Below are 24,016 nucleotides of genomic sequence, written 5' to 3'. Positions count from 1 at the left end.
TAAATAGAATTTGGGATGAAGAGAAAATGTCACAAGCCTAGGGCAGTTAGAATATATATAGTTTATCCAACATGTAGAATACTAAATGTTGTGGTTCTACTAAATACTTTATCTATCAACTAACCAAACCAAATTATTTTAAATATATGACAAATTATGATATATGTTTTTTGATGATAAATGATTTTGAATTGAGAATAACAGAACGTTGCATAAAATGAAATATAGTTATGGGAGTAAGCGATCGCATTTTTATCGGCCCCGATTTGAGCTTTTTTTTTTATATTTCAGAAATCATTGGACGAGAACGGCAACTCAGTACAGGGATTCAGCTCGCCCCAATCGGGCTCTAGTCAACAGAAGAAGCAGCGGAGAAAAAAGTCTTCTAAAAACGAGACCGTCATCAAGTCGCACCACATCGACGGGTACCAGGGCAACAAGGACTTGAACGAGGTGCTCCGGTTTATAGAATCCAACGAGCCGGAGCGCCCGAAACGACACGACGATAAGAAGAAAAGATCCGCAGAGAGGCGCAAAGATAAACAACCCAGAGCGTCAAGTCTGGACGACTTGTCCCGCGCCGCGCCGCCGCCCGCTCGGCCCGCGCGCCCCGCGCAGCCCGCTCCCAAGCCGGAGCGCCGCTCCTGGGGCGACGAGCGGCAGCCCTTCTACTTCCGGGACCCCAACCCCGAGCCGGATCCAGAGCTGACAGACTTCCAGACGGTCACTAAGAAACGCAAACCGCGCCGCCGCGCCGACGAACCTTCGCCTCGCCCCCCGCGCCGGGCGCCCTCCCCCCGCTCGCCCCCCTCGCCCCGAGCACGGTCCGACCGCTCGAACGACTCCAACGACGACTTGGACTCGGTCCACTCGCTGCCGTCCCTGCCGTGCCGGCCCGCGCCGCCGGCCAGCTACGCGGACATCGCGCGCACCAAGCACAACATCCCGGACCTCATCGAGAGCTGCAACTACTACGGCGAGGGCGCGCCCGAGCAGCCCGCGCTGCCCGAGCCCGCGCTGGCGCCCGGAGACGCCGATGGGTACCCAGGTGTGTATCATACGTGTTTACTTATGTACGCAGGCTTGTGCTATTAGCGTTACGCCTCTGTCATGAATCCGAGCGCGCATGCTTTACGCTGACGCCGACTGCCACATATTTATTGGTTGAAACCAAAGCTTCGGATTAGTCTTAATATCACACGCACCATTCAAAATATTCCCTGACACTAAATATGATTAATTTTTAAGATACAAAGTCGACTAAGACGAGTTAGAAGTCCGGTGTTTTGTAATAATTCGTTTCGTATGTTATATCCTCATAAATGTCATAAACTTGTCTTTTGTATTTGTAAATGAGATATTGGTTGTGGTGTTCCAGCGCTGGACCCGCGGCCGCGACGCACGAAGCCCCCGCCCCCGGACGCGGGGCGGGGGCGGGGGCGCAAGGAGGAGCGGCGCGAGGAGCCGGCGCCCGACGTGGTGGCGTCGCGGCCGCCCGTCATCCTGCTGGACTCGCCCGCCCGGCCGCGCGACATGGACGGCGTCACCTTCGGCTTCGACATCGACGAGCGCTTGCTGGGCGCGCGCCGCTGCGACCTGCTCGCCTGCGAGCCCGTACCCGTGCGCGCTGGCAACGCCGCGCTGCACTACGTGCAGCCCGCGCCGCCCGCCGAGCTCACGCATCTGCACCAGATTGTTGACTACGTGGGGACAGGTTAGCATCACACTTGTGTCCCTTACTTGTGTAACTCACGCATCTGCACCACATCGTCGACTACGTTGGGACAGGTTAGCATCACATACTTTGTGCCCCTTGAGTCCCAGGGAAATTACCAGCCATAAAACGACTTTGAGCTTTTAATTGTAGAATTGGATTTTAGTTATCATTGCTGACCTGATATCAGACTGAATCGAGGTCGAAAAAAAGTATTATAGAACATGAATCTGACTAGATTTGATATTGTAAGTGATGACGGTCTCAACTAGGTTATGGCTACGCTATTTGCAGTGACAATGCATACATAACCCACAGGAGCGCCTTGACGTTGCACTTGGCATGAAAATTTAGTGTGATCGGATTCCTAAACTAAAACTGCCCATTAATATTAAACTAGCAAAGTGTTAAAACCATTTCTGAGTAAATATTAACGTGATTATCGAAATTCTAAGGCACACAGTACGTTTTTGTTTTTGACATTCATTTTATAATATTTTTTTCTCATTCCAGCATGGGAGGACGTGGTGCGGTGCAGCAGCGGCAAGGTTCGCTACTTCAGCGAGTGAGCGGCCGCGAGCGCCGACCGCCGTCGTTAGTCAGAACAGAACTATTGTAACAGTCCCACGAGGACGCGTGTGCAGTGCAGTGCAGTGACAGCGCAGTGCAGTGCAGTGACAGCGCAGTGCAGTGACAGTGTAGTGCGGGTTGCAAACCCCAGCCGCCCAGCGGCCGAGTCCAACTTCGTGCGTATATTAAGTGTTTTCGCTGTGATTTTAAAGTGACTATTTTTGCTTGTAAATAAGATGTCCATGATCTATTCTGAGCATTTATTGCATTAAATTAGCACTCGAAAAGTGCCGGCGATATCGGAGTCGTTTGGTCGGGAGTTCGGGACCCCTTAGATAGACTTGTTGAACTAGATGGGAGATGATGTTGCAGGAGAGGGTCTCGGGACCAGGGGTGTTTCGTTTAAGTTGAGCGTTTGTTTCTGTTATGTTTTTTATAGTGCTTGATTTTTGTTATGTAATCACAAATATTTGGTAGACTTTCTCTAACTAGCCACTGTAGAACTCACAACAGTCTGATTTGTTATGTATTTTTAAGTTTCACCATTTTAAATTGTAAGTAAAATAAAGATCTTATAAGGTGTATCTAGCCATATAAATTTAAATGGATCTTATGTGAAAGCATATAGCAATCTTAACCGATATATATTTATAAATGGAAGCTAACCTTATTATTGTGTTTGAAGGTTTGACCAAGCTGTGTATTAATCTAATGATACATATTGTACATAGAGCAGATGTTTGTCTGACGCATGTCCGCACACTCGCCGCATTTACGTTAACACTGATGATTGGAATAGCTTTCTGTGGCAGCGAGCGAGTGTTAGCTTCGTCCTGCCGTGTCGGCTGCCGAGTGTCCGCCGTGCTAGCCATGCCACTAGCCATGCCACTAGCCATGCGCGTTACAGTGCGTCCACATCTGACGAACGCGACGGGGATGCCTGTTCGAAAATAGGCACGCAAATTACACGCGTGCATTTACGATATCTTAGTTCCATGCGCTGCGCGCGTACAGTGCGCGAGCGATTCGCGAATAGGGTTGGCATTGGATTTTTGAACCTTTGTCAGGATTGCGGTGGAACTTGGCGAGTGTCAGGGACCCTGACTCAGGGTTATTTAGAAACTTCAACTAACCACTAGAAGCTAGTTAAGAAATTGGGCAGAGAAAAGGGAAGGTTATGATGTAGCTACAGCATATGGTAACGAGTTATGGGGCTAGTGGCCCACGAAAGGTTTTGGAATAAGAGATTTATTTAGGGTGGAATTTATTCATATGGCAACCATATTCGCGAATGTCGCGCTTACGGCGCTGTCGCCAGATCTGCGCACAGATCCCATAGATGATAATCGTTTTATGTTTGTTCCTATAGGTCATAACTGTCGCAGGGTTATTGCAACGAGCCTTGGTCTAGTCTGACGGTGTTTGATATTCACTGACATTCCCGATATGGTTGTATCGTGATATGGCGAGGCATATCAGATGATAAGGATCATATTAGTATGTGTACACAGGGAGAGTGTGGTCTGATTGTTATCTAGTTTGTCATCGCCCATTTCTTTCTACAAGAATATTCTGCTTTAAAAGCAGCGCGACAAAATTTCTGCATATATTGACCCAACTTTTATATGAATATAGAGTCAACGAAACCGCCTGATATTATTCATACTAAGCTGGGCAGTGGTTATAAAATATCAGAGAATGCTGCAGAACAGGAAATTTTACATAAATGTATAATGTAAAAATAAATACTAATTTTAGGGACGCTAAACTGCTGTTCAATAATATAACGCATGATAAGATTGAGCTTAATACTTCATAAGGTGTAAGACAATGATTAAAATTATTAAGATTCATAAAATGGGGAATGATTTATACAGTGTTTTGTTTTACTCTCGTGTATTGTTGTGTGCTTGTCACTCGTTGAGATTTTCAATTTGAATACAAGCAAGGGGGTAACACAGTTAAGGGGCCCACTGATTACCAGTCCGTTGCCAGTCAGTTGTTCGGAATTGTCAAATTTTTGTTCTAACTGACAGGCTGATATCGTCCAGCCAACTGATAATCAGTGGACCCCTTTTAATAGCCCTGCGACTCACTACGTTGACATGCAAATTTTTGCAGATATGCATTACAATGTAACAATTACCAATATCACTTAATGTTGAATAACATGTAGCGTTTTCAGGTAAAAGGTGACAAGTTTGTCTTACGTTGTCAAAAGGGCTCTTCTAGTATGAAAATACACTTAAAAACACAAGGGTACCTTTTGCTTGTGAACGTTACGTATATCGCGAGACCGCATTGCAGAAGCATTACTAGTTCATGAGTAGGATATATGTATGTGTAATATTCAGATGTTTAGTCCTATTAAATGCAAACACGAACGGCCACAACCATACTGTAAATACGTGCCGAGGTCGGTTGGTTTAATGAGGTATAAGTTTTCTGGAAGCACTTTGTTGACATTTATCTATGTACTGAAAGGACGCTCATATCAAAGGTATAGAAATATTATTTATTATTTCTTTCCCTTGTAAAATATGTAAATAGATGTGCAGAAAAATATTCGATTTATGTTTAGTGCATATTAGATATTGTAGGTGAAAGATCTCTGGGTTCGGATGTTGTGACAATACTAAAGGCGCGCGACAAGTCAGTTGATGTATATCAAAATTGCTTAAGTCCACACAAAATGATAACCAGATATATAGGGAAATATTGTGGACATGAATATTTTTAATATGCATCGACGCAAGTAGTTGTACATATAGTAACGCCCGGGGCCACTGATGGCTGTATCGAACCAAACGAGCGTTTCTGCCACAGCGTGATGGCTCATTATTGTATAGGTATAGTCAATGCTTAAAATACTATTCTGTGTGGAAGCGTTCGCAGCGAGTTCGGAAAATTAACGATATCAAATAGTCTGGTTACTTAGAAGGATTGAGTCAAAAAAATTACGTGGCAACACTAGTTTATTATGTAAGGAGTATGTTGCCACGTATGTTTTGGTATTTAAATGTAGGTTGCTGGGCATCTCGCGCGCAGTGCGCGTAGATTGAACTATTGCCTGTTTGATACAGAAGAGTAAATGCGTACTTGCACACGACTTCCTTTAAACTTATAAAGCTTATTGTACTATGCGAAACGCCTCGAGATCTTAATACGTTTACTTACTGCTGTGTAAAGGAAGAATGGATGAACTAAATTAAAATTATTTCGGAGCTGAAAAATAAATGGTTTTTTTTTTAGGAATTGGAGTGATAATTACTTAGGAAAGAAAGCTATTTGGCGATGTGTAAATGTATAAATTAATGTTGCTATGTAAGTCTACGAGTGTCTCCTTGCCTGAGTCCACCATTTGTTTTCCCAAAGATGATTTCATATTTTGGTTTATAAATATACCATTGGATATTATACCTGTGGCCATAACTTTGTTTGTAACTTCCCTGTATTCAGGCAAAGAGACAATTGATCTGTATCATAATATCTATCAATATGAGGAATTATTTATCTGCTTTTTACATCTAACTCTTAATTCTGCGTTTTTTCTCTGCTCATGTTCGTTTGCCAAAGCAACTACATAAATGCTTGTCTGAAAGACGTCCTATTTTTTTATCTTTTTCAAGTTAAAAGGTTTTAAATTTGTGTTATTGTTTGTAATAATTCTAATTATAAGGATGTTTATGTTAATCGAATTGTCTTATTACAGTTTTCAATTAGCTGGTTCATAATTTGATATCCTGTGCTTTGACCTGACACACATGTAGCCTCTGGTCTTGGCTTTTTTACCTCAATGTGTGTGAGAGGGTTGTAAGAGTTAATTTTGTTGGACTGTTGTCAAAAATCCTGAATTTTAGGAACATTTTACTTGCTTTCATGTTGTTACACATGTCATTAGTTGGTTGTTCATTATGGTCTGGTAAGGTGTGATGCTAATTTAAATAATTTGTAACCCCTGTGTAACGGGAACACCCAATAATTCCGAAATATGTTTTTCCGAATTTCATATATAAGCACGATTTTCATAATCCCGATTTTTTATAAGTCCGAAATATCAAAATTACGGTTTTTAAAAACACGATGGAAGAAAATCACGATTGTGCTAGTTCCGAAAATTTTAAATCCGATTGTCATTTTACCGAAAGCTTAAAGTTCCGATTTAACAGTTTTCCGAAAAAATGTTTTTCCGAATTCTTAAATTCCGAAAAACCATTATCCGATCGGAAATAAGATAATTTGGAATTCAGAAATTCGGTCTTTTGTAAGGTCGGAAATATGAAATTCGTGATATTCAAATGAAGACACGTTTCGTTTGAGTAATTCGGTATTCAGAAATTCGGTCTTTTGTAAGATCGGAAAAATGAAATTCGTGATATTCAAATGAAGACTCACGTTTTAGTAATTATTACGGGTCGTTAATTATTGCCGCATCACGTTAAATTCGGCATAAAATATTTTTGGCATAAAAATTCGGCATAAATAGATTCGGAGATTCGACCTCCAAGAAAACGAACTAGGTTAGGTTATAACTGCAACCCCGAAATAAACGAACTCTTGCCAGAAGTGGGTTAGGTTAGGTTGGAACTGTGACCCCCAAGTAAACGAACTGTTGTCAGAAGTGGGTTAGGTTAGGTTAGAACTGCGACCCCCAAGAAAACGAACTGTTGCCAGAAAAGAGGATTACGTTAGATTAGAACTGCGACCCTCAAGAAAACGAACTTTAACAATATATTCGGAATATCGTTATTCGGAAATTTAAAAATTGGGATATTTAAAATTGGAATAACGTTAATTCGGAATAATGGCAATTCGGAATTCATGATTTCAAAAATCGTAAATGTAAAATTCGGCGTTTTTCACTGTCGGAATTGTTATAATCGGAATTGTGTTTCGGAATTTACAAAATTCGGCTTTTCGGAAATATAAATCTTCGTGATTTTCATCATTCGTAATTACGACAGTCGGAATTTTGATAGGTCGAGCATTTAAAAATCGGAATAATAAAATTCGGTATTCTGAAATTCGACATAACGTTTTTCGGAATTATGTAGTATACGCCTGTGTAACCTGTATTAATAAAAAAAAATCAATTTTCAACTACAGATAACACGTAGCAATCTTTAGTGAGATTTGTCGAAGTTGCTATTAAATAATGTAACGAAGACAATATTATCTTCGTAATTTTTTCGCGACATCCTTCAAACATGAGCAGGGCAAAACTGGAGATAGTTTAACTGTAAAAGATTTGTTTATATAAACGGTATTATAACCAGCTGCAATTTACAGTTATGTACTTTTTCACTGTTTCCGTTTTCTTAATAAAAATGTTGAAAATAATTTTTTTTTACTTTCATTTCCACGTAACGTAGAGGCTCCATTGCCCGACACAGCTCCAATAATCGACATTTTCAATCATGTCTTAACATGTCGATTATTGGGGTGTTTACGCTAGTACAGTAAGCTCCAGAGATAACTGACCCCACAATTTCTGCAGCTTACTGTACATAAAGGTTCGTATGTACCAAACCGTCCGTTCGGACGGGATTATTGTACGGGAAGATTGTTAGTTCTCTGCCGAGTGACGTTGATCAGTCCGTAGTGTTGTTAAAAGACTAGTCTTTAAGACTTTTGAACCTTAACGACTCGCGAACTTTTAAGACTCAAGCATTGAAAGCTAGAGCGTTAAAGGTTTGCTCACAAAGCGGTTTAGAACCCTAACGACTCAAAAAATTTTATGACGTCAAAATGAAGTCCCTAAGACTCGGGCCTCATAGGGAACTCTAGCTTTTTAACTTAAGCTCAATCCCCCGAACCTTAAAAGCTTGTGTCAAGCTTAGAGCTCATACGTTGAGCTCTCTTTGCAGAAATTATTTTTGTGTACAGAATTTACGAATATTATAATATATGTATCTATCTATATCGGAAGAGTAACTTAACATCAGTTAACGCATTTACTGCCTGCAACGTATACAGGGTGGACCATTTAGAACCGTGATTCCGTTGCGTTTGTACATCCAGATACATTATCTATGAAACTATATTTTAAAATTTTCCCGTTCCGTTCCATCCTATTTAAGTGAGTCATAAGAAATAAAAATAAAAGTATTTAAAAATAGTACATTTCACACGTGTTGTAAACGACGTTTTTTAATACAATTGCGAAAAAATAATAAATTAATATATCATTAGTAGAATCATACCACCAAACCAAACCAAAACCAAAAGTACCTATACAGCCCGCGATACGCGAGCTGCCGCAGCCCGCGATACCTTCATACTCGTGCGCGCCCCGGCCGCGGCCGCCGCGGGCCCGGCGCGGGTTGGTCAACGACACCTCCTCATAACTCATGAGGCCCTGGTACCTGCTCCGCGCTAAATTCAATTTTAACTGCGTTTCGAAAGTATAGTTTGGAACTAAAAAGTAAAAAGCACTAGTTCGAGAAATTGAGCTTCTCACACGCTACGCAGCCACAAAAAGTACCACTTTTTGAGCAACTGTATTAAAAAAGATTTTTTTTTGTTTGTGCTCTCTTTGTCAGCGTGTTCACATTTCACAACACATACCTATTCATACCATGTTTCAACTTTCTAGTACTAGTCACTGAGCCAACCCGCGGACTGACAGACGGACGAACGGACAGACATGGCGAAACTATAAGGGTTCCTAGTTGACTATACGGAACTCTAAAAACGCGATTAGTCATAATTATCTTTTTCTGTTTTTCCCTATTTCACAAAAACTTATTAAATTTCACCCTACCCTATAGCATAGGTTGATCTTATTTGTTAAAAGCTTTTACTTTTTGCTCCAAGCCTTTACTGCTAAAAACCTTACAGACTTAAACCTTCAAAGCTTAGCATCGCTTTAAAGCTTGAGGCCAAAAGACTCGAGGTTTCTTTGCTCGTAAGCAGCAACACGAACTCTTAGTTCGAGTCGTTAAGGTTCCGAGGCTTTAAGGTTCGAGGCTTCAAGGCTCAGCAGTCGCGACTCAAGTCTTGTAGTTTACGCCTCAAAGCTTAAATCCACAACACTATCAGTCCGTCAATCATGGTTGGTGCAAGTTGCACCGTACAACTGGCCCTAAAGACCTGTGGGGCCTAGCAGCTGATAGGGACCGGCCATTCATAATTAAAAAGAAAGTCGTCCGACTAAATATGCGGTGTTCCTACGGACGAGCCAGCCAAACAGCTTTTTATTAACCTTGGAGTTTTGACAGTACCATCTCTATGTTTTCGAGGTCGGCAAGTATGTGAGGAGAAACCCGTATGAGTTCCCTGTGGCAAAAGGAAATTCCGCAAGGAGGAAGCCAGGACTGGCTGTCCCCGCGCATAGGCTTAAAAAAACCGGTAAATCTCTTGGTATAATGGGAGCAAAAATTTATAATAAAATACCCGAGCCAATCAGAACCGTTGACACCGACTGTACTTTTGTACGTAAACTTAACCCTTAAATGCATAATGATGTATATATGCATCGTATATTTGATGGTCCGTGGCTCAATATGCAGCTATCCAAAATCACATTTATTACTTTTATACAGCATGACACATCTATTTCAATTTATTAAAAAGTTATACAAAAAATCATGCATTTAAGGGTTAAGAATTATTGCACAGTGAACGCCTACTATTCGGTAAATGAGTTTCTGGACGAATGAAGTATATAAATCCCCGTAATAAATGCAATTGTGACCATTATTTTCGTCCATCTAATTCTAATGTAATTGTGATTATTTCTATTGTAATTGTAAGTATTTAATTTGAATAATATTTTACTGATTTCCTAATGTAAGTATTAGAATCTCAAAATTGTCGACATTAATTTTTATGTGAATTTAAATAATCTTAATTTATTATGATTTTTGTAATCAATTTTTATTATGTAATTGACAGTGTATGAGTAATACCGAATAAAAATCTATCTATCTATCTAAAATGTGTTCAGTTTCGAATGTGATACAACAATTTTTTCACATCACCTATTCGGAATACGGCTTTTTCTTCCCTGTTAGGAGGGATCAAAGTCGCACTTTGCTTCCCTGCTAGGAGGGATCAAAGTTGCACTTTTCTGTTCTAAGACGACCATTTTTTTTCTTTTTTGCATAATGTTTTTTGTAGCTTGAATAATATTGAAAGTCAGTTACTTTTTGTCATCATTTCGCAGCGAAATCGAGACGTGCAAAACGCAATTTTTTTTTGCTGATATGACCTGAAAGCTGACATTATCTGAAAGGAATAACATAAATAAAAAAGATTGCCACATTATATAATTTATTTTATATTCAACATGATACAGATGTTATGGCTTTGTATTCAAATATCATTCTATTATAATAAAAATATTAACAAATTATCTTACATCCACTTGACAATGTACAATTTGTAATAGATCTTACAAAATATCCTAGACCATCACGCGATGGCGTCAAGACCAAGAGCACATCCAACAGTTTACCTACGTCAGATCGATACTGGAGTATGCTTTGATATCAACTCGTGTTCGTTCAACATTTACATAGATATCGCCTATTTCATCTATGATAAGGCATTAAGTTTTGACAAGTTTTTCCTATTGGGACGAAGAGATGGGTTTAATGCCCACTACATTGACATTTATCCAGTGCAGTGGTGAAGGTTTTCTCTTCTACTATGCGACTGTCACCATGTTATTATGCTAACTGTATTAAATAAGATCAAATTACAAGGTATCGCCAAAAAATGAAACGGGACAAGAAACTGAAAACATTCATTAAAACCACGCAGGTGTAAATCTGATCTTACAATATATTAAACTCTTATCACCAGTCTTCATGAATATTAACAAGCAAACAATGTATCAATATTTACTTCATTATACTAGAAAGCACTTGCGTTTTTAAAGAATTAGTCGAGCAAAATTTTTCCTTAAAATCACGTAATATAATGTGAAGACTTCGTTGTGTATCTCGTGCGGTGCACGGCCGCACGGCACTGGACGCCGCCCCGGCCAAAAACAAACTAATTGAAAACATCTAAGTTTATTTTAAAATTCGGTTGCAGATGTCATACAATCGAAAAACATAATCAAAAAGTTCGATCATTCATTTTGCTTTTCGTTAGGGCGGCCGAAATATCAAAAGTTAAAATCGCTTATCTAAAGGAAAGACTCAACAGTGTAAGGTTTTTTTTTAACAGAATCTTTTATTTTTTAACGTCGTCGAAAGTGCGAGTCATCGTTTTGAATCTAGATTCTAGATAAGCGGCGAAGAATAAACACAAAGACATTAATTAGGCCTCAGCAGTCTGCGGATATTAGGTAAGTCGCAACGTCTATAAATAATGTATTTACACATCGATTGAAATCAAAACAACTTAAAATTTCGACACATAACAATAAATAAAAAACAACCACAATCGTGTTATGGAATGAGAGACGAAATTTTATGTAAGAAACGCACGCGGTGAGTTATTTATTTAATCGTACACGCTAAGATACCGTCAATATCGACACAGTTCTATTTTTATTAAAATATTCCCGTCGTTCGGCGACAAATGCAAAAACGAATTTCGCACGGAAACGAAGCGGATATCGACACGGCGCCCTTCGGCACTTCTCATCGAGTAAGCTTAAGAAGAGGGAGGGAGTTAAAATTCGACGACCACCAACTGCGCGTCGGCAGAGCTACAGGGCTTTAAGAGAACTGTACGTGCTCATACTTGGGACAACGAGCGGGGAACGTCGCGGTCTCGCGATCGGTCCGCCCGAGGCCACCAATGACGGGCCGCTTCCGTCGCTACCGTAAAACACAACTTACGCACGTTCACGAGTCCATACGATTACGTATAGTCGCTTGATTAAATCTTTTTTCGCATACAAGTTTTGTACGCATTCATATTATTTTCGTAATCGTAATCAAACCAACTCGGCAGACAAATACAGAAATATTGTAATTAAATTAAGTTTTATTTTCGCCAAGATTAAGTTGATTAAGTTCTAAACACTTTATGAACTCGTGAACATCCGGAGCATCGGCAGCAGATTACACACGGACAAGGGGTTCAAGGAGATCTTTAAGATCCTAATAACGGAAAAGTATATTTGTTCGATCTCCTCATCCGTGTTTATATCGCTGCCTGTCTCGGTGTTTGGTTAGGGGCTAGCGGTCCGGCTAGAAGATGTCGGGGCAGCGGGTCCAGTCCTGCTTCTGCTTGCACTCCCAGTAGGTGTTGTTGTAGAGATGGCGCAGGTGGGCCTCGCCGGGCGCGGCGGCCTCGCGCGTGAACCACAGCGGCCTCGGGGGGTCGGGGGCGGGGAGGCCGCGCGCCGCCGCCGTCTCGGCCAACGCCTCCATTTCGCGCCGCTTGCCGCGCTGCTTCTCTTCTAACCGCAACTGTGGGCGAAAACGTGTTCGACATTATAGGGTATTTGACAACATTAAAAATTTATAACGAATTGCTGTCATCCTGAAAGATAATAAACTAATAAAGTATATTTCACTATATTTGAATGTAAATTATGTTTAGTTTTTGGAAAATAAACGAAAGAAAATTTAATATTTTTTGAAATTTCATCAGGGACGTGAACGCTCTGTGATTGGTCAACGCTCGGATGACGTCACACGCGGGTAAACATTCTTGATTGCCTTGAGTGTTTTAACTGTTTTATTTGTATTTAGTTAATTTTAGTTACTGTTCCACAGTTTTCTGATATATTCCGATTTATCCGTATATCTAGTAGCACAATACTCATAAAAATCTCAAAATGGAGCCGAAATATGTGAAAGCTGACAGCGGCAACCTACCGGACATAGACGCATTAATGGTTGCACTTTTCTTTAAAGATAATCCGGATTACTATGCTGCGGAACTTAGAAATGTAAAAACAGCTGTGTGAGTATACGTAAAAATTGTTTATTTACGAACATTTCGATTTCGATGATACGAATACGACGACGATATATATATAGAATACGTTGACGAGAATAGTATCTCCATACTGCACTTTAGTTTGAAAGAAAAAGTATGCTACTAACTACCTACTAATGCTGAAAGAGCTATGTTATGAGGTTATGTAGTAATACATTAAATACCTAGATCTTGTTTCGTTAAATACAACAAAATCCGCTGCTTTAACTACCATATTTATTTACAGTTAAATATTACTTACATCGAAGTGGTCTTCACACATAAAAACATTTGTATGCGCTAAAATGCTCTTTGGGTCTCTTTGCGCTAGTTTTAACCACATTTTTCTTTTTTTGGGATTTGTTGGAACGGAAACAAACAATTTATCTGGATTTTTTATAGTCGTACTTGAACATTGCGACACTATACACCATTTATATACCATTTTACAGTGAAATAATCAATTCAATGCACATAAACCATAAGATTTACTAAGGTCATTGACTGAGTTTACTCGCGTGTGACGTCACACGTGTCACGTGATTAGCCCCTTTGCAAAAACAGCGTTTAAGGCGCGTTCAAAATAAATAAACTTTAACATTGTTTTTTTATATTTAATACAGGAAATTTCAAGGAAATATCAATGTAGTGTAATTATTAAGTCATAAACAATCAATTAAAACCATTTTCAAAAATTAGTCAAATAGCCTATTGGCCAGTTTTAAGGTACATCTGTCCGAGAATCCACTCGACGTCGGACGTGTACCGTCTCTTCTAAGACCTGAGAGATCTGTATATTACGACGCGCACCGGTACGTCTATGTACACGCATCTAATGTGCCCGGGCATTAAATAATAAAGCGCCAACCGACTGCTGATCGGAGAGTGCGACCAAAGAAAGCACCTAGCGTGAGGAGGGAATGACAATAATGAATGAGTCGGTTACCTTCTCCGCGTTGGCCTCGTCCCAGAGCCCCTCCTCCATGAGGCGCTGGTCGGGGCGCAGGCGCGAGTCGGTGGGCGCCACGCCGGGCTCCGGCTCGTTGAGCTGCGCCGCCAGCAGGGTGAAGTTGTACCATCTGGGAAAACCACCATATCTAGTTTAAATTATGCGACACTTCAGATTTGCGGCTAAAAATACTGAAAATGTATAACCGGTTATTTTCTGTTTTGAAGTTATGACACGTAATTTTTTTTTCAAAAACGGTTTCTCGTCCACAATATTTTGTGTGATTTTTAACACCATCAAAATATGTCGTTTCTAAGTTATAAACATTAGTCCTATAATTATTGAGACAATAATTTTATTCACTGATTCAGTTCAATCTACTTTAGTTCATGTATCCGTTCTTTTGCTGTTCACTCATTCCAAAGATAGATATAACTCCGTAATAGATGGATACAGTCTAAGGAAAAAACGTGCCTCGAAAATCACGAAATTTTGATTCTCGATCAGATGGCGCCACTAGTTTTGGCCTACTCTCGTATAGAGGGCATTGACGGTTTCGTTTGTTATTTATAATTTTACCGCATATCAGTGAAAGAACATGGGTCAAAATCATAAAAATTTTATAAATCTTCATTTTTAGTTTTCAAGTGTGTCGATAGATGGCAGTGAATTTACTGTGGTTACAAAATTTACTATGACAGTACCGCTCTAGTATAAGTTACTCTATGCTCATTCTATGAGCGTCATTCATCGCCACGTCGAAGATGAAGGAGTAGTTTTGGCTTGAACTGCCTTGCTACGGTATACGGTAAGCAAGTATCGCGACACGACAGTACACGTACTTGTCGGCGTCGGGCGGCGCGTCGACGCGCTGCCAGGCCACGGTGAACTTGCCGGTCTTGCACACCGTGTTGTCGGGCGACGCGCTCGTCACGGGCGCTACTTCTACCCGGCTGTCCCAGTGCCCTTGTAGTACGTAGCGTGGCTGCAAACAAACGCAAGGCGTTAAACACGAATTAGTCTAGAGGCCGTCCATGGAGTTGTTGGAAATAAACAAAAATCAGCTATGAGAGGAAATGGAGTTGTGGGTATTTGTAGGGTTACCCAGATTACTAAGACACTTTGGCATTAGTTACGTGTTCACGATCATGTGCATGCGAGTTGTACAGCCACTGTACTGGAGGTCACGTGAGGTGTACAGCTGTCACTCACCACGCCGTTGGGGTCCACGATGACGCCGGTGACCTTCCGCTGCGTGTCCTTGCTGAAGTAGCCGCAGGGCTGGTACTACGTGAGGTGTACAGCTGTCACTCACCACGCCGTTGGGGTCCTTGATGACGCCGGTGACCTTCCGCTGCGTGTCCTTGCTGAAGTAGCCGCAGGGCTGGTACTGGAGGTCACGTGAGGTGTACAGCTGTCACTCACCACGCCGTTGGGGTCCTTGATGACGCCGGTGACCTTCCGCTGCGTGTCCTTGCTGAAGTACCCGTAGGGCTGGTACTTGAGGTGCGCCACGTAGCCGGCCGCCGCGCCCGCCTCGCCGATGATGTCCATGTCGCCGTGGTTGTCCACCCACAGCTTGCCTACGATTATGTTGTGGACTGTTGTCGTCACCTGTACACGAATACACTCATTTTATTCTTTCTATGGACTTATTTAGAAAATTATGAAAACGCATCTACAATTATGCAAAAGTCATATTGACATCACGATACGATCGATGGCTAAGTTGATTTCTTAATTTGTTTAAATATTTCGAAATAATGCTTACTTACAAACAAGGTGGACTAGGATTAATTGCAATGTACTCATAAATTAATGAATGAGTTTATTCAACACAAATAAAAAAATAAGTTCTAAAGGTATTTGAACCGAATGTTCCTCAACGGGGAAGACCTAACCAAATGCCTATTTTAACGTCCACGAGCGGCGATCGAACACAACTATTTTATTTTTAATTAAGTATAACTGTAAAGTTTAAGACCAAGACAAGCTTTAGGTATATCTGCAATGCCAACAATGCTACGAATCTTTTGGTTGCGTAGTAACCTGATTAATCCAATAGTACTTGTTCCCGCTTCGCTTGAAGGTTAAATTCCTGATGCACGTGGGCTCGACGTTGATCACCTGGCCCCGGAACTTGCTGGTGAACGAGTACACCTGTAGTATCGTCCACGGCGTGCCGTCGCAGTGCGTCGCCGCCGCGGGCGGGTGGTGCGACACCTGAGATCGGGACTTAGGCTATGCCTACGTAGGCGGAGGCTGATGGCGGACGCGATCGCGTACTCAAAACGTGATGGCAGAAGGGGCGATGCGATCACTTACTTCTCAGGCTAGGTGCAAGTTAACGCAACGCCCTAGTTTATTCGCGTCGCGTTCGGAGTTCTACTCTTACTACGTCTAAATCTCCCTATGCTTAGTCGACTCCAGTAAGGCCAAATGACAATAGGGTATTTGACTACTAGTCAAATCAGTTTCTTTTTCGGACTGTCAAAACGATTTTGCTACTATGGAATTTATATGAAACACTAGCATGTGACGTCATAATCAAATGACCTACTCTTTAGTTTTATACGGGTTTTAAAATAGAAATTTTGTCTAAAAATAACTGCCGTCTACGTTTCTCTATTAATCTTCTGTTGCTTTATTTCATGCATGGTGTAAAATAATTTATTTTAAATACAGTCAAATACCCTATACTATGGCACGGGCATTTCGTAATTAATATTAACGCCACACGTATAACAAGCCTCTGTCGCACCGAAAAATAATTACTATCAAAAGGTACGTGTTACGCGTGAAGCCGTAAGCCGCTCGTTTGCGAAACGTCTCAGTCTCAGTTGCTGCTTTGCTCAGGAGCTATAACGGCAGCGATATTCGTTCTCGCTGCGATGGAAGCCAGCTGCCGGGACGAGGTCGGGCGTCGGGCGTCGGGCAGCGTCGGCGGGCGGTGCCGGTGGGCCTGGGACCGTCATCATCGTCACACTAACATCGTAATGGAAGCGGTACTCGTTCCCGCTGCGGTGGAAGCGCAGCCAGCGCGTGCGGTCCGGGTTGACGTGGATGACCTGGCCGCGGAACACGCTGCTCCACGCGTGCTGCTGCGACGAGCTCCACGCCGCGCTGTCCAGGTGCATGGCCATCGTGGGCGGGTGGTGCTGGACCTGGGACCGTCACTTATCACTCACCTTGGAATTGGTGCGCGTTGTATATCACCTTAAGGCTAAGAGCAAGTATGCTATAGATACATCGAGTCAGAACGGAATGGTTCTACAGAACTTTCAATAGCAGCAGCAAAGAAAGCCCTATTATAGTTTGTTCCTCAAGTGCTACGTCAAAACGTGTTCTTGCCCGTCAAGCTTCCCGACTAATTTACGTAGATCGTCTTTGATAATGATATGTTCAGCAAATTCAAAACGCGTTTTTAATTTCGTCGTATTGCTAATGTTCTCTCCCTCACGGTAGCAATTCTATCGTTATACTTGCTTTTAGCCGTAAGGCCAAATGTGAGATATTGAAGTGGCAGTACTAAAGTTACTTACGTTCTTGGTAGATGTAGCAGCGAATTAATTCAGTAATTTTTACACTCTGAACATTCACAAATATAAATACAACGCAGCGCGGCTTTTAGAAGAATTAAGGAGTTATATTTGTACATCCCATTTGGCCTTACAAGAATATTTAATATAACTTTGTCACTACCGATGAAAACAACAGCAATGTCTAAAGTGGAGACGTTTAATGCAGTAACGTAAACACTCTAGTCATGCTATTTGAACCTACCGACCTATTATTTATTTCGTTCCACCGCCCGCTTACTTCCTGTTCCATACCTGTCAGTTGTTGAGTCACGAAAACTTTCTCGACCTATAATTTGTTTCCGAAATGACAACTAGATCTTAGAAACAATAAATTCCCGATCGAAATTCATAGCACAAATAAAGAATATGAGTGTCGCCTGCCATACCTAACACAACGAAGCGCGCAAAAGTATATGACACGCATTCCGACTCGAATACCTACCTCGTCGATCAAGACCCGTCCGCATCGCCCCTACATGTAGTATCATGTGTGTGTGTGTGTGTACCTTCCTCCAGGTGTACTTGTTGCCCTGGCTGGGGAAGCAGGCGGAGGCGGCGCCGAGCGGCACCACCTGCAGGTACTTCCCGCGGAACTTGGTGGTCATGGTGAACTCCTGCCAGCACTGCCAGCCCGCCACGCCCTCGCAGTGCTGCGCCACCATGGGCGGGTGGTGCGACACCTGCCCCACGATACCACTTTAAGATGACCGAAACAGCGCGGACGGGGTACGTTCCAAAACGAGATATTACTGTAGCATTATAATGGGATTGACCGGTCGAAGGTTTTAATTGTCAGCCCTACGAATAGAGTCAATTTTTTTATATAATGGCCTGGATACCCTTGAAGCCAAATTTAATAGAACGAAACTAAACCTCGCGCATGATACTTCACTTTTATAAGGAGTACCTAACTGTCACGTAAAATATTTTTAAGAATTTTTGGAAATTTAGCACATTTATTTATTTAGAAATGTAACATTTTAGTAAAAAAAAAATTCTTCAATTATATTTTAAATTAAGCTTATTCAAAAGCGACTTTAAGAAACTCTCATCATTCGACGCGTGAAGTATAAAAAGTTAAACCTATGATGGCGCCATCTATGTATTTGACAGTTGCCAACCCCATTGTCGCGTTTAAATTTAGCGACAAAAAAGATGGCTAAAAAAGATGGTTTTATTTATGCTTTTTATATATGCGATTACTTGCCCGACCCACTTGACTGGGGTAGCGTGCGTTGCGCTTGTAGTAGGAACTCGTTTTAGAACGTATCCTTTATTGTTGTTAAAAAATATTTTTGGAATTTGGAATAGGTGTGAGGCGAGTGCTGGGAGGATATGCGAGGATAGACAGGCAGAGCATGGTACGAGGGAGAAAACGGGCGAGGAAGAGTGGGATGGAGTATCAGGAGAATTTGGTTATCAACAAAGGATTTTGAAGGCCGTAACTCACTTGGTCGTATACATTCTCATTTCCTTGACATTATTTGTACTGCATCTTAATCATATTACAAAAAACGACAGCCAAGCGAGTTTCAGCTGCAATAGTACATTACGATACAAGTGAGAAAAAGTAAGAAATACGCAACGAGTGGCGATAAATTAAAACACGACCGAAGAGTGTTTAAATCGACACGAGAATTACCTATTCGCACGTGTATCGTGCGACGTTCTACAGTACATATGGCCCTTTTTTTATTTTTGATATAGGCACGTAAAGTGCTAATTACCGTACTAGTGCGGTAAAGTAGCACCATATGTACTGTAATAGTACATTACGATACAAGTGCGAAAAGTAGGAAATTGGCAACGCGATAAATTAAAACACGACCGAAGGGAGGGTTTTCAATCGACACGAGTTGCGAGTTGCATTTGACAGTGGTCAGGATTGTTCTTTTAAATGAATCCACACCGCAGTTAACTAATGTGTATGTGGAGCAACTGTGGACCAACACAGTATGTAACCACTGTAACCAGGTATGTTTACTCCACAAAAGGTAACTGCGGTGTGGATGCAACTTTTAGGGCGTTCGCTAGCGTGGGCGGGTGCACGGAGCGGGCGCACGCACGCGGGAGCGATTGTAGGTACTGACCTGACGAAAAATAGTATGACGCTAACTGTAGCGTTGGTCATACTATTTTTCGTTAACCCGCTGACCCGCTCCGTGCAACCGCGCCAGCTAGCGGACGCCCTCAAAGCAATGTATTTCCCGGTTTGTGTTGGACAGTTAGTTACCTGTTCTGAGATACACCGCCAGCCGAGGTCCGACATTCTGTCGCACTCGTACGTCTCGCCGAGCAGCGGGTTGAAGGGCTTATTCGTTCTGCAACAAGAACCAGTTTTAAATAATCACTTTTAGCAAAGAGTTATTGGTTGTAATAGAGAATGATAACGGGAAAAAGTCTTTTTTATATAAATCATTCCCATTTATCCCTTCCTCATGTTCAACATTTAACAACCGAGTTACCCATTTATTAAATTTTACTTAGGGCCAATTGCACTAACCACATTTGACAAAACAAACCGATGAACGTCACTCTGCGGTTTACTATGAAACAAAATTTTGTGAACGCTTTACCGTTGACAGACGGTTTGGTGCAACCCCACCCTTAGACTACGTCATATAATACAATCAATGAATTTTTACTTTTAGTGTGGTTTTAGTTTGTATGGTTTAGGAATATTAAGAACCCATCGGACCGGTACGATTTCCAACATTGATTATCAAAAGCTCCTGTAAGTAATCCATCGTCCAGGCCGGGCTAGTATACAGGGTGATCAATCCAAATGGGTCAGTAGCGCGAAGTCAGAAACTATGAGATAGCAAAATCAGTTCTTAGGAACCATGGCGTCGATTTTAGATTTAATAATAATGACATTCAAACTTTTTTTTAACTCTCATACATAACCGGGAATCGAACCTGGTCAATATTCTTTATGTAATCGCGTGTAGAATTTGTTTGTATAATTGATCCTGAAATTTTAATAAAAAATTAGAAAAAATTGAATGCCATCTTCTCCCTACTGACCCATTTGCATTGATCACCCTGTATAGTACCGTGTGGTGTGTGGTGTGGTACTGCTACTGCTAGTGGTAGTCACCTGCAGGCGGTGGTGGCGTACGCGGACACGGTGAAGGCGGCCACGTAGGCGAGCTGCTGCGCGGGGTCGTTGAACCGCGCCGCCTCGTCCAGGACGGACGAGTACTCGTAGTCTTCCGCGAGCCGCTGCAGCATCGACAGCGGCTCGCTGAAGTTCACCGGGATGGGGATCTTTGATAATTCTTTGCCTGTGAAGGGAGGTAAGTTTAGATGAAGAGTGAGTAAAAGATTCAGAAAGTATAACAGTTTGTCACAAGATCAATGCCTGTGTGGTAAACTTTTACTGTTCTTTATATGTAAATTTTTAATAAAGGCTTTTGTCACATTGCAGCGAAACGCGATAAAAGAGCGTCGCCCCTGGGCCCCTGCATCCCGTGCTTGGACGCATCACCGGCGAGTCGCGCATCCGCCCGGCCGCTTGCCAGCTATTGAAAGCGTGATGACCGCGCTAATACCCCGTTGCGTGCAACGCAGCATAAGAGACGAGAAGAGTGACCTACGGCAAGACTTGGGTGGCCTACAACTACATACCTATGCAGTTCTTCATGATGGACCAGAGACTGAGCGGGTAGTTGGGCTTGTCGGGCACGCGGGTGCGCCGCGGGTGTCCGTCCACCATCGACACCACTTGTGACACGTGGGGCTGCAAGCAACAAAAAACTCATTCAATAATTTCCCAGGAATCGCGGATTTTTTTTGTCAAGCTTATTAGAAAAGCTGTGACTTGACGTTATGCCAATTTCACTCGCACATAAACACACTTCTCGACTTTGATCCATTAAATGCTCGCCCAATGAAATTACTGTTAAGCCTTAGCAACTTTGCCTCTGCCTATCATTCAACTCTGTGTGACGTGTGGGTACTCACCCAGACTGTGACGTCCATGCTCTTGGAGTCCGCGGGCGGTTTGGTGGTGGGTGCGGCGCCGTCCACGCCTCCCATGGAGCTCTCGGGTCGCTCCTCCACGAAGTAAACCTGGTACAAATTAACAATGATTTTACGAGTGCATGTTCCATGTTAGAGCCTCTGCTAAACCAGTTTTTATTTATTAAAGGATCGGCTATACCGCTAATCAATATAAGCTGAACTGCGTCAACATCGCAAGAAATGCGTTCTTAAGGACGCGACCACACCAGTCTGCGACTCGCCGGTTAAAAACATCGTCACTGCGTGTGCAGTGTGTCAGCGTATTTTGAGCAGCGGTTTCGGTGTGGTTGATATTTAATTTGTAAAGCAATAGCCACAAAACATATGAAGTCAAAAATATATGTGACATTTTCAACCAAAAGGTACCACATTGTCGCTTGTCAATAAGGTTGATTTCAAATTGAAGCTCATTGAGGACATAGCGCCTTATTGACAACCGACAATAAGTACCCTTTTGATTGAGAATGGTACATATTATGTTTCTTATATTATACTTCGCTTGTAACGTAACTATGTAACAGAATATTGCAAGTCAAGACGATTTTTATATAGTGGTTAGATTACCTTGAAGGAAGCATATTTATATAATATAATAACTATGCTTACTGCTCTATTATTAGATAACGTAAATATACATAAAACTCAGTTAACTAGTTTCTAGCTAAAATAATTTCACTACCAAACACATCACGACAACAAAATAGTTACTAAAAATAAATTCCATTCATAAGTACTGTTCTGTCCACGCGATCTCACAAAAATTCATGTCGAGGACTTGTACCTTGCCAAGAGTGCTGGTGCCAAGTTACATACATTACACACCTCATAATTTTGTGAAACCAGCATCGCTTTTTGCGTGTTTTGAAAAGTGTATTTTATATCGTCAGGTCAAGGTCGCTTTTATATTTTGAACGGTGCATTGAAATACAGGGTTATGAAAGTGTATTTTTTACGAGTAAGCTTGAAAATGTTGATCGATGAGAGTAGAAATAGGTTGATCATGAGTGTAAAGGGGGCGTTCAAATATAACGTAACGCAATTTTCGAAAAAATTTCGTGTCCCCCCCCCCCCCCCCCGTGTAACGCGCCATAACGTTTTCGTGTACCTCCACCCTTCCTAAAAGTTACGTAACACCCAAGTGACCACTTTTAACTAAAAGTCACAATTATTTTCAGCAAAGTATAATCATAAAATTTAAGAAATAAGCTAGCGTGTATGAGGAATGTTATGAAAGTTAATGAAGCGAAAGAGATATATGTCATCAGGATCGTAGCAAATGGAAATCCGTGGTCGCTGCCTACCCCTCCGGGAAATAGGCGGGAATGGTGTGATTATATGTATGTATGTATTTTAATTAGTAAAAAAACATTGTTACGTAACGCCTTGTTACATAAAACATTTTCTAATTGAATAAAACGCAATGACACATTGCGTATCAATAGTTGTAAAGCAGTCTTATATGTACAGGAAGGTATAGGTCTGTGCAAACAGGTAGAAGTCGAAATTTGTTCCTATACATTACATTCAAATATACACGGTTGAAAAACAGTACCATCAAGGTCACATTTCTAATTAAAACCAGTTACAAACAATTATACTGTCGATTTAACCAGCATTAAAAACACGTACTTTTGACCGCATGCTACTTAAAATCAAATAATTTAAATGATACTTCCATTTCCATCACAGAAAGGTTCCTTATGCTTCAAGTGTAATAAGGATATTTCCATCTAAAATTCCAATAGAAATTCAGATAAAAAGGTCCTTATTGCAGGTGAAGCACAAGGAACCTTCTCAGATGGAAAGCCACAAATAGGTTCGGAATACACTCCAGTCTATAATTTCTTCTAATCATAGAAGTATTCCCAGCATCTGACTGAATTAAATATTTTCCATATTGATAGATGACGGACAACCTAATGAATGTTATGCCCACAATAGACAATGACCTCCGCTTGGCACGGCGCCATTAAATGGAATTATAAGTATAATAACCATCAGCATCACTTCTATCGACTACTGCTCTATAAAGGATTTAGTATAAATAACGAGGGATTCACGCGTTTCCTCAATCGTTAAAGACCTAATACTTCTTGGCGAGCTATTAAGTTTCAATTAAAGCCGTCATTTTCATTGACATCGTTATTTATTCAGAGGTTTTCCTTTCACTTATTAGTCATCAGTCGGGCAGCGTAGGGACTTATTTACTTTACACTACTTACACACCACACCCGAAAACCGGCTAAGTGCGAGTCGGACTCGCGCACGAAGGGTTAAGTACCATTACGC

General features: G+C 41.6%; 2 protein-coding genes across 6 annotated transcripts in view; one reads left to right on the top strand and one right to left on the bottom strand.

The window, feature by feature from the left end:
- The window catches only part of LOC134749870 (CRACD-like protein), a 43,692-nt gene extending 36,068 nt beyond the window's left edge, over positions 1-7,624 (top strand). For 2 of the 3 annotated variants that reach the window (XM_063684867.1, XM_063684868.1), the window contains exons 8-10: positions 292-1,048; positions 1,379-1,714; positions 2,228-7,624. In XM_063684867.1, coding sequence (XP_063540937.1) covers positions 292-1,048; positions 1,379-1,714; positions 2,228-2,283 — 1,149 coding nt within the window. In that variant the 3' untranslated portion in view covers positions 2,284-7,624. The remainder of the gene's footprint in view (positions 1-291; positions 1,049-1,378; positions 1,715-2,227) is intronic. The other variant, XR_010128527.1, reaches the window with a different exon arrangement.
- Positions 7,625-10,545: 2,921 nt separating this feature from the next.
- LOC134750212 (oxysterol-binding protein 1) overlaps positions 10,546-24,016 on the bottom strand; it is a 28,003-nt gene continuing 14,532 nt past the window's right edge. For 2 of the 3 annotated variants that reach the window (XM_063685346.1, XM_063685345.1), the window contains 9 exons: positions 21,668-21,775; positions 21,332-21,443; positions 20,802-20,988; positions 19,935-20,022; positions 18,208-18,381; positions 15,546-15,734; positions 14,963-15,105; positions 14,118-14,250; positions 10,546-12,657 (listed from right to left, as the gene is read on the bottom strand). In XM_063685346.1, the coding sequence (XP_063541416.1) occupies positions 12,436-12,657; positions 14,118-14,250; positions 14,963-15,105; positions 15,546-15,734; positions 18,208-18,381; positions 19,935-20,022; positions 20,802-20,988; positions 21,332-21,443; positions 21,668-21,775 (1,356 nt within the window). In that variant the 3' untranslated portion in view covers positions 10,546-12,435. The remainder of the gene's footprint in view (positions 12,658-14,117; positions 14,251-14,962; positions 15,106-15,545; positions 15,735-18,207; positions 18,382-19,934; positions 20,023-20,801; positions 20,989-21,331; positions 21,444-21,667; positions 21,776-24,016) is intronic. The other variant, XM_063685347.1, reaches the window with a different exon arrangement.

Source organism: Cydia strobilella, chromosome 19 (genome assembly GCF_947568885.1).
Source record: "Cydia strobilella chromosome 19, ilCydStro3.1, whole genome shotgun sequence".
NCBI classification, from domain to species: domain Eukaryota; kingdom Metazoa; phylum Arthropoda; class Insecta; order Lepidoptera; family Tortricidae; genus Cydia; species Cydia strobilella.
The sequence above is the reverse complement of the archived record's forward strand: the minus strand, read 5'-3'. Positions and strand labels throughout refer to the sequence as shown.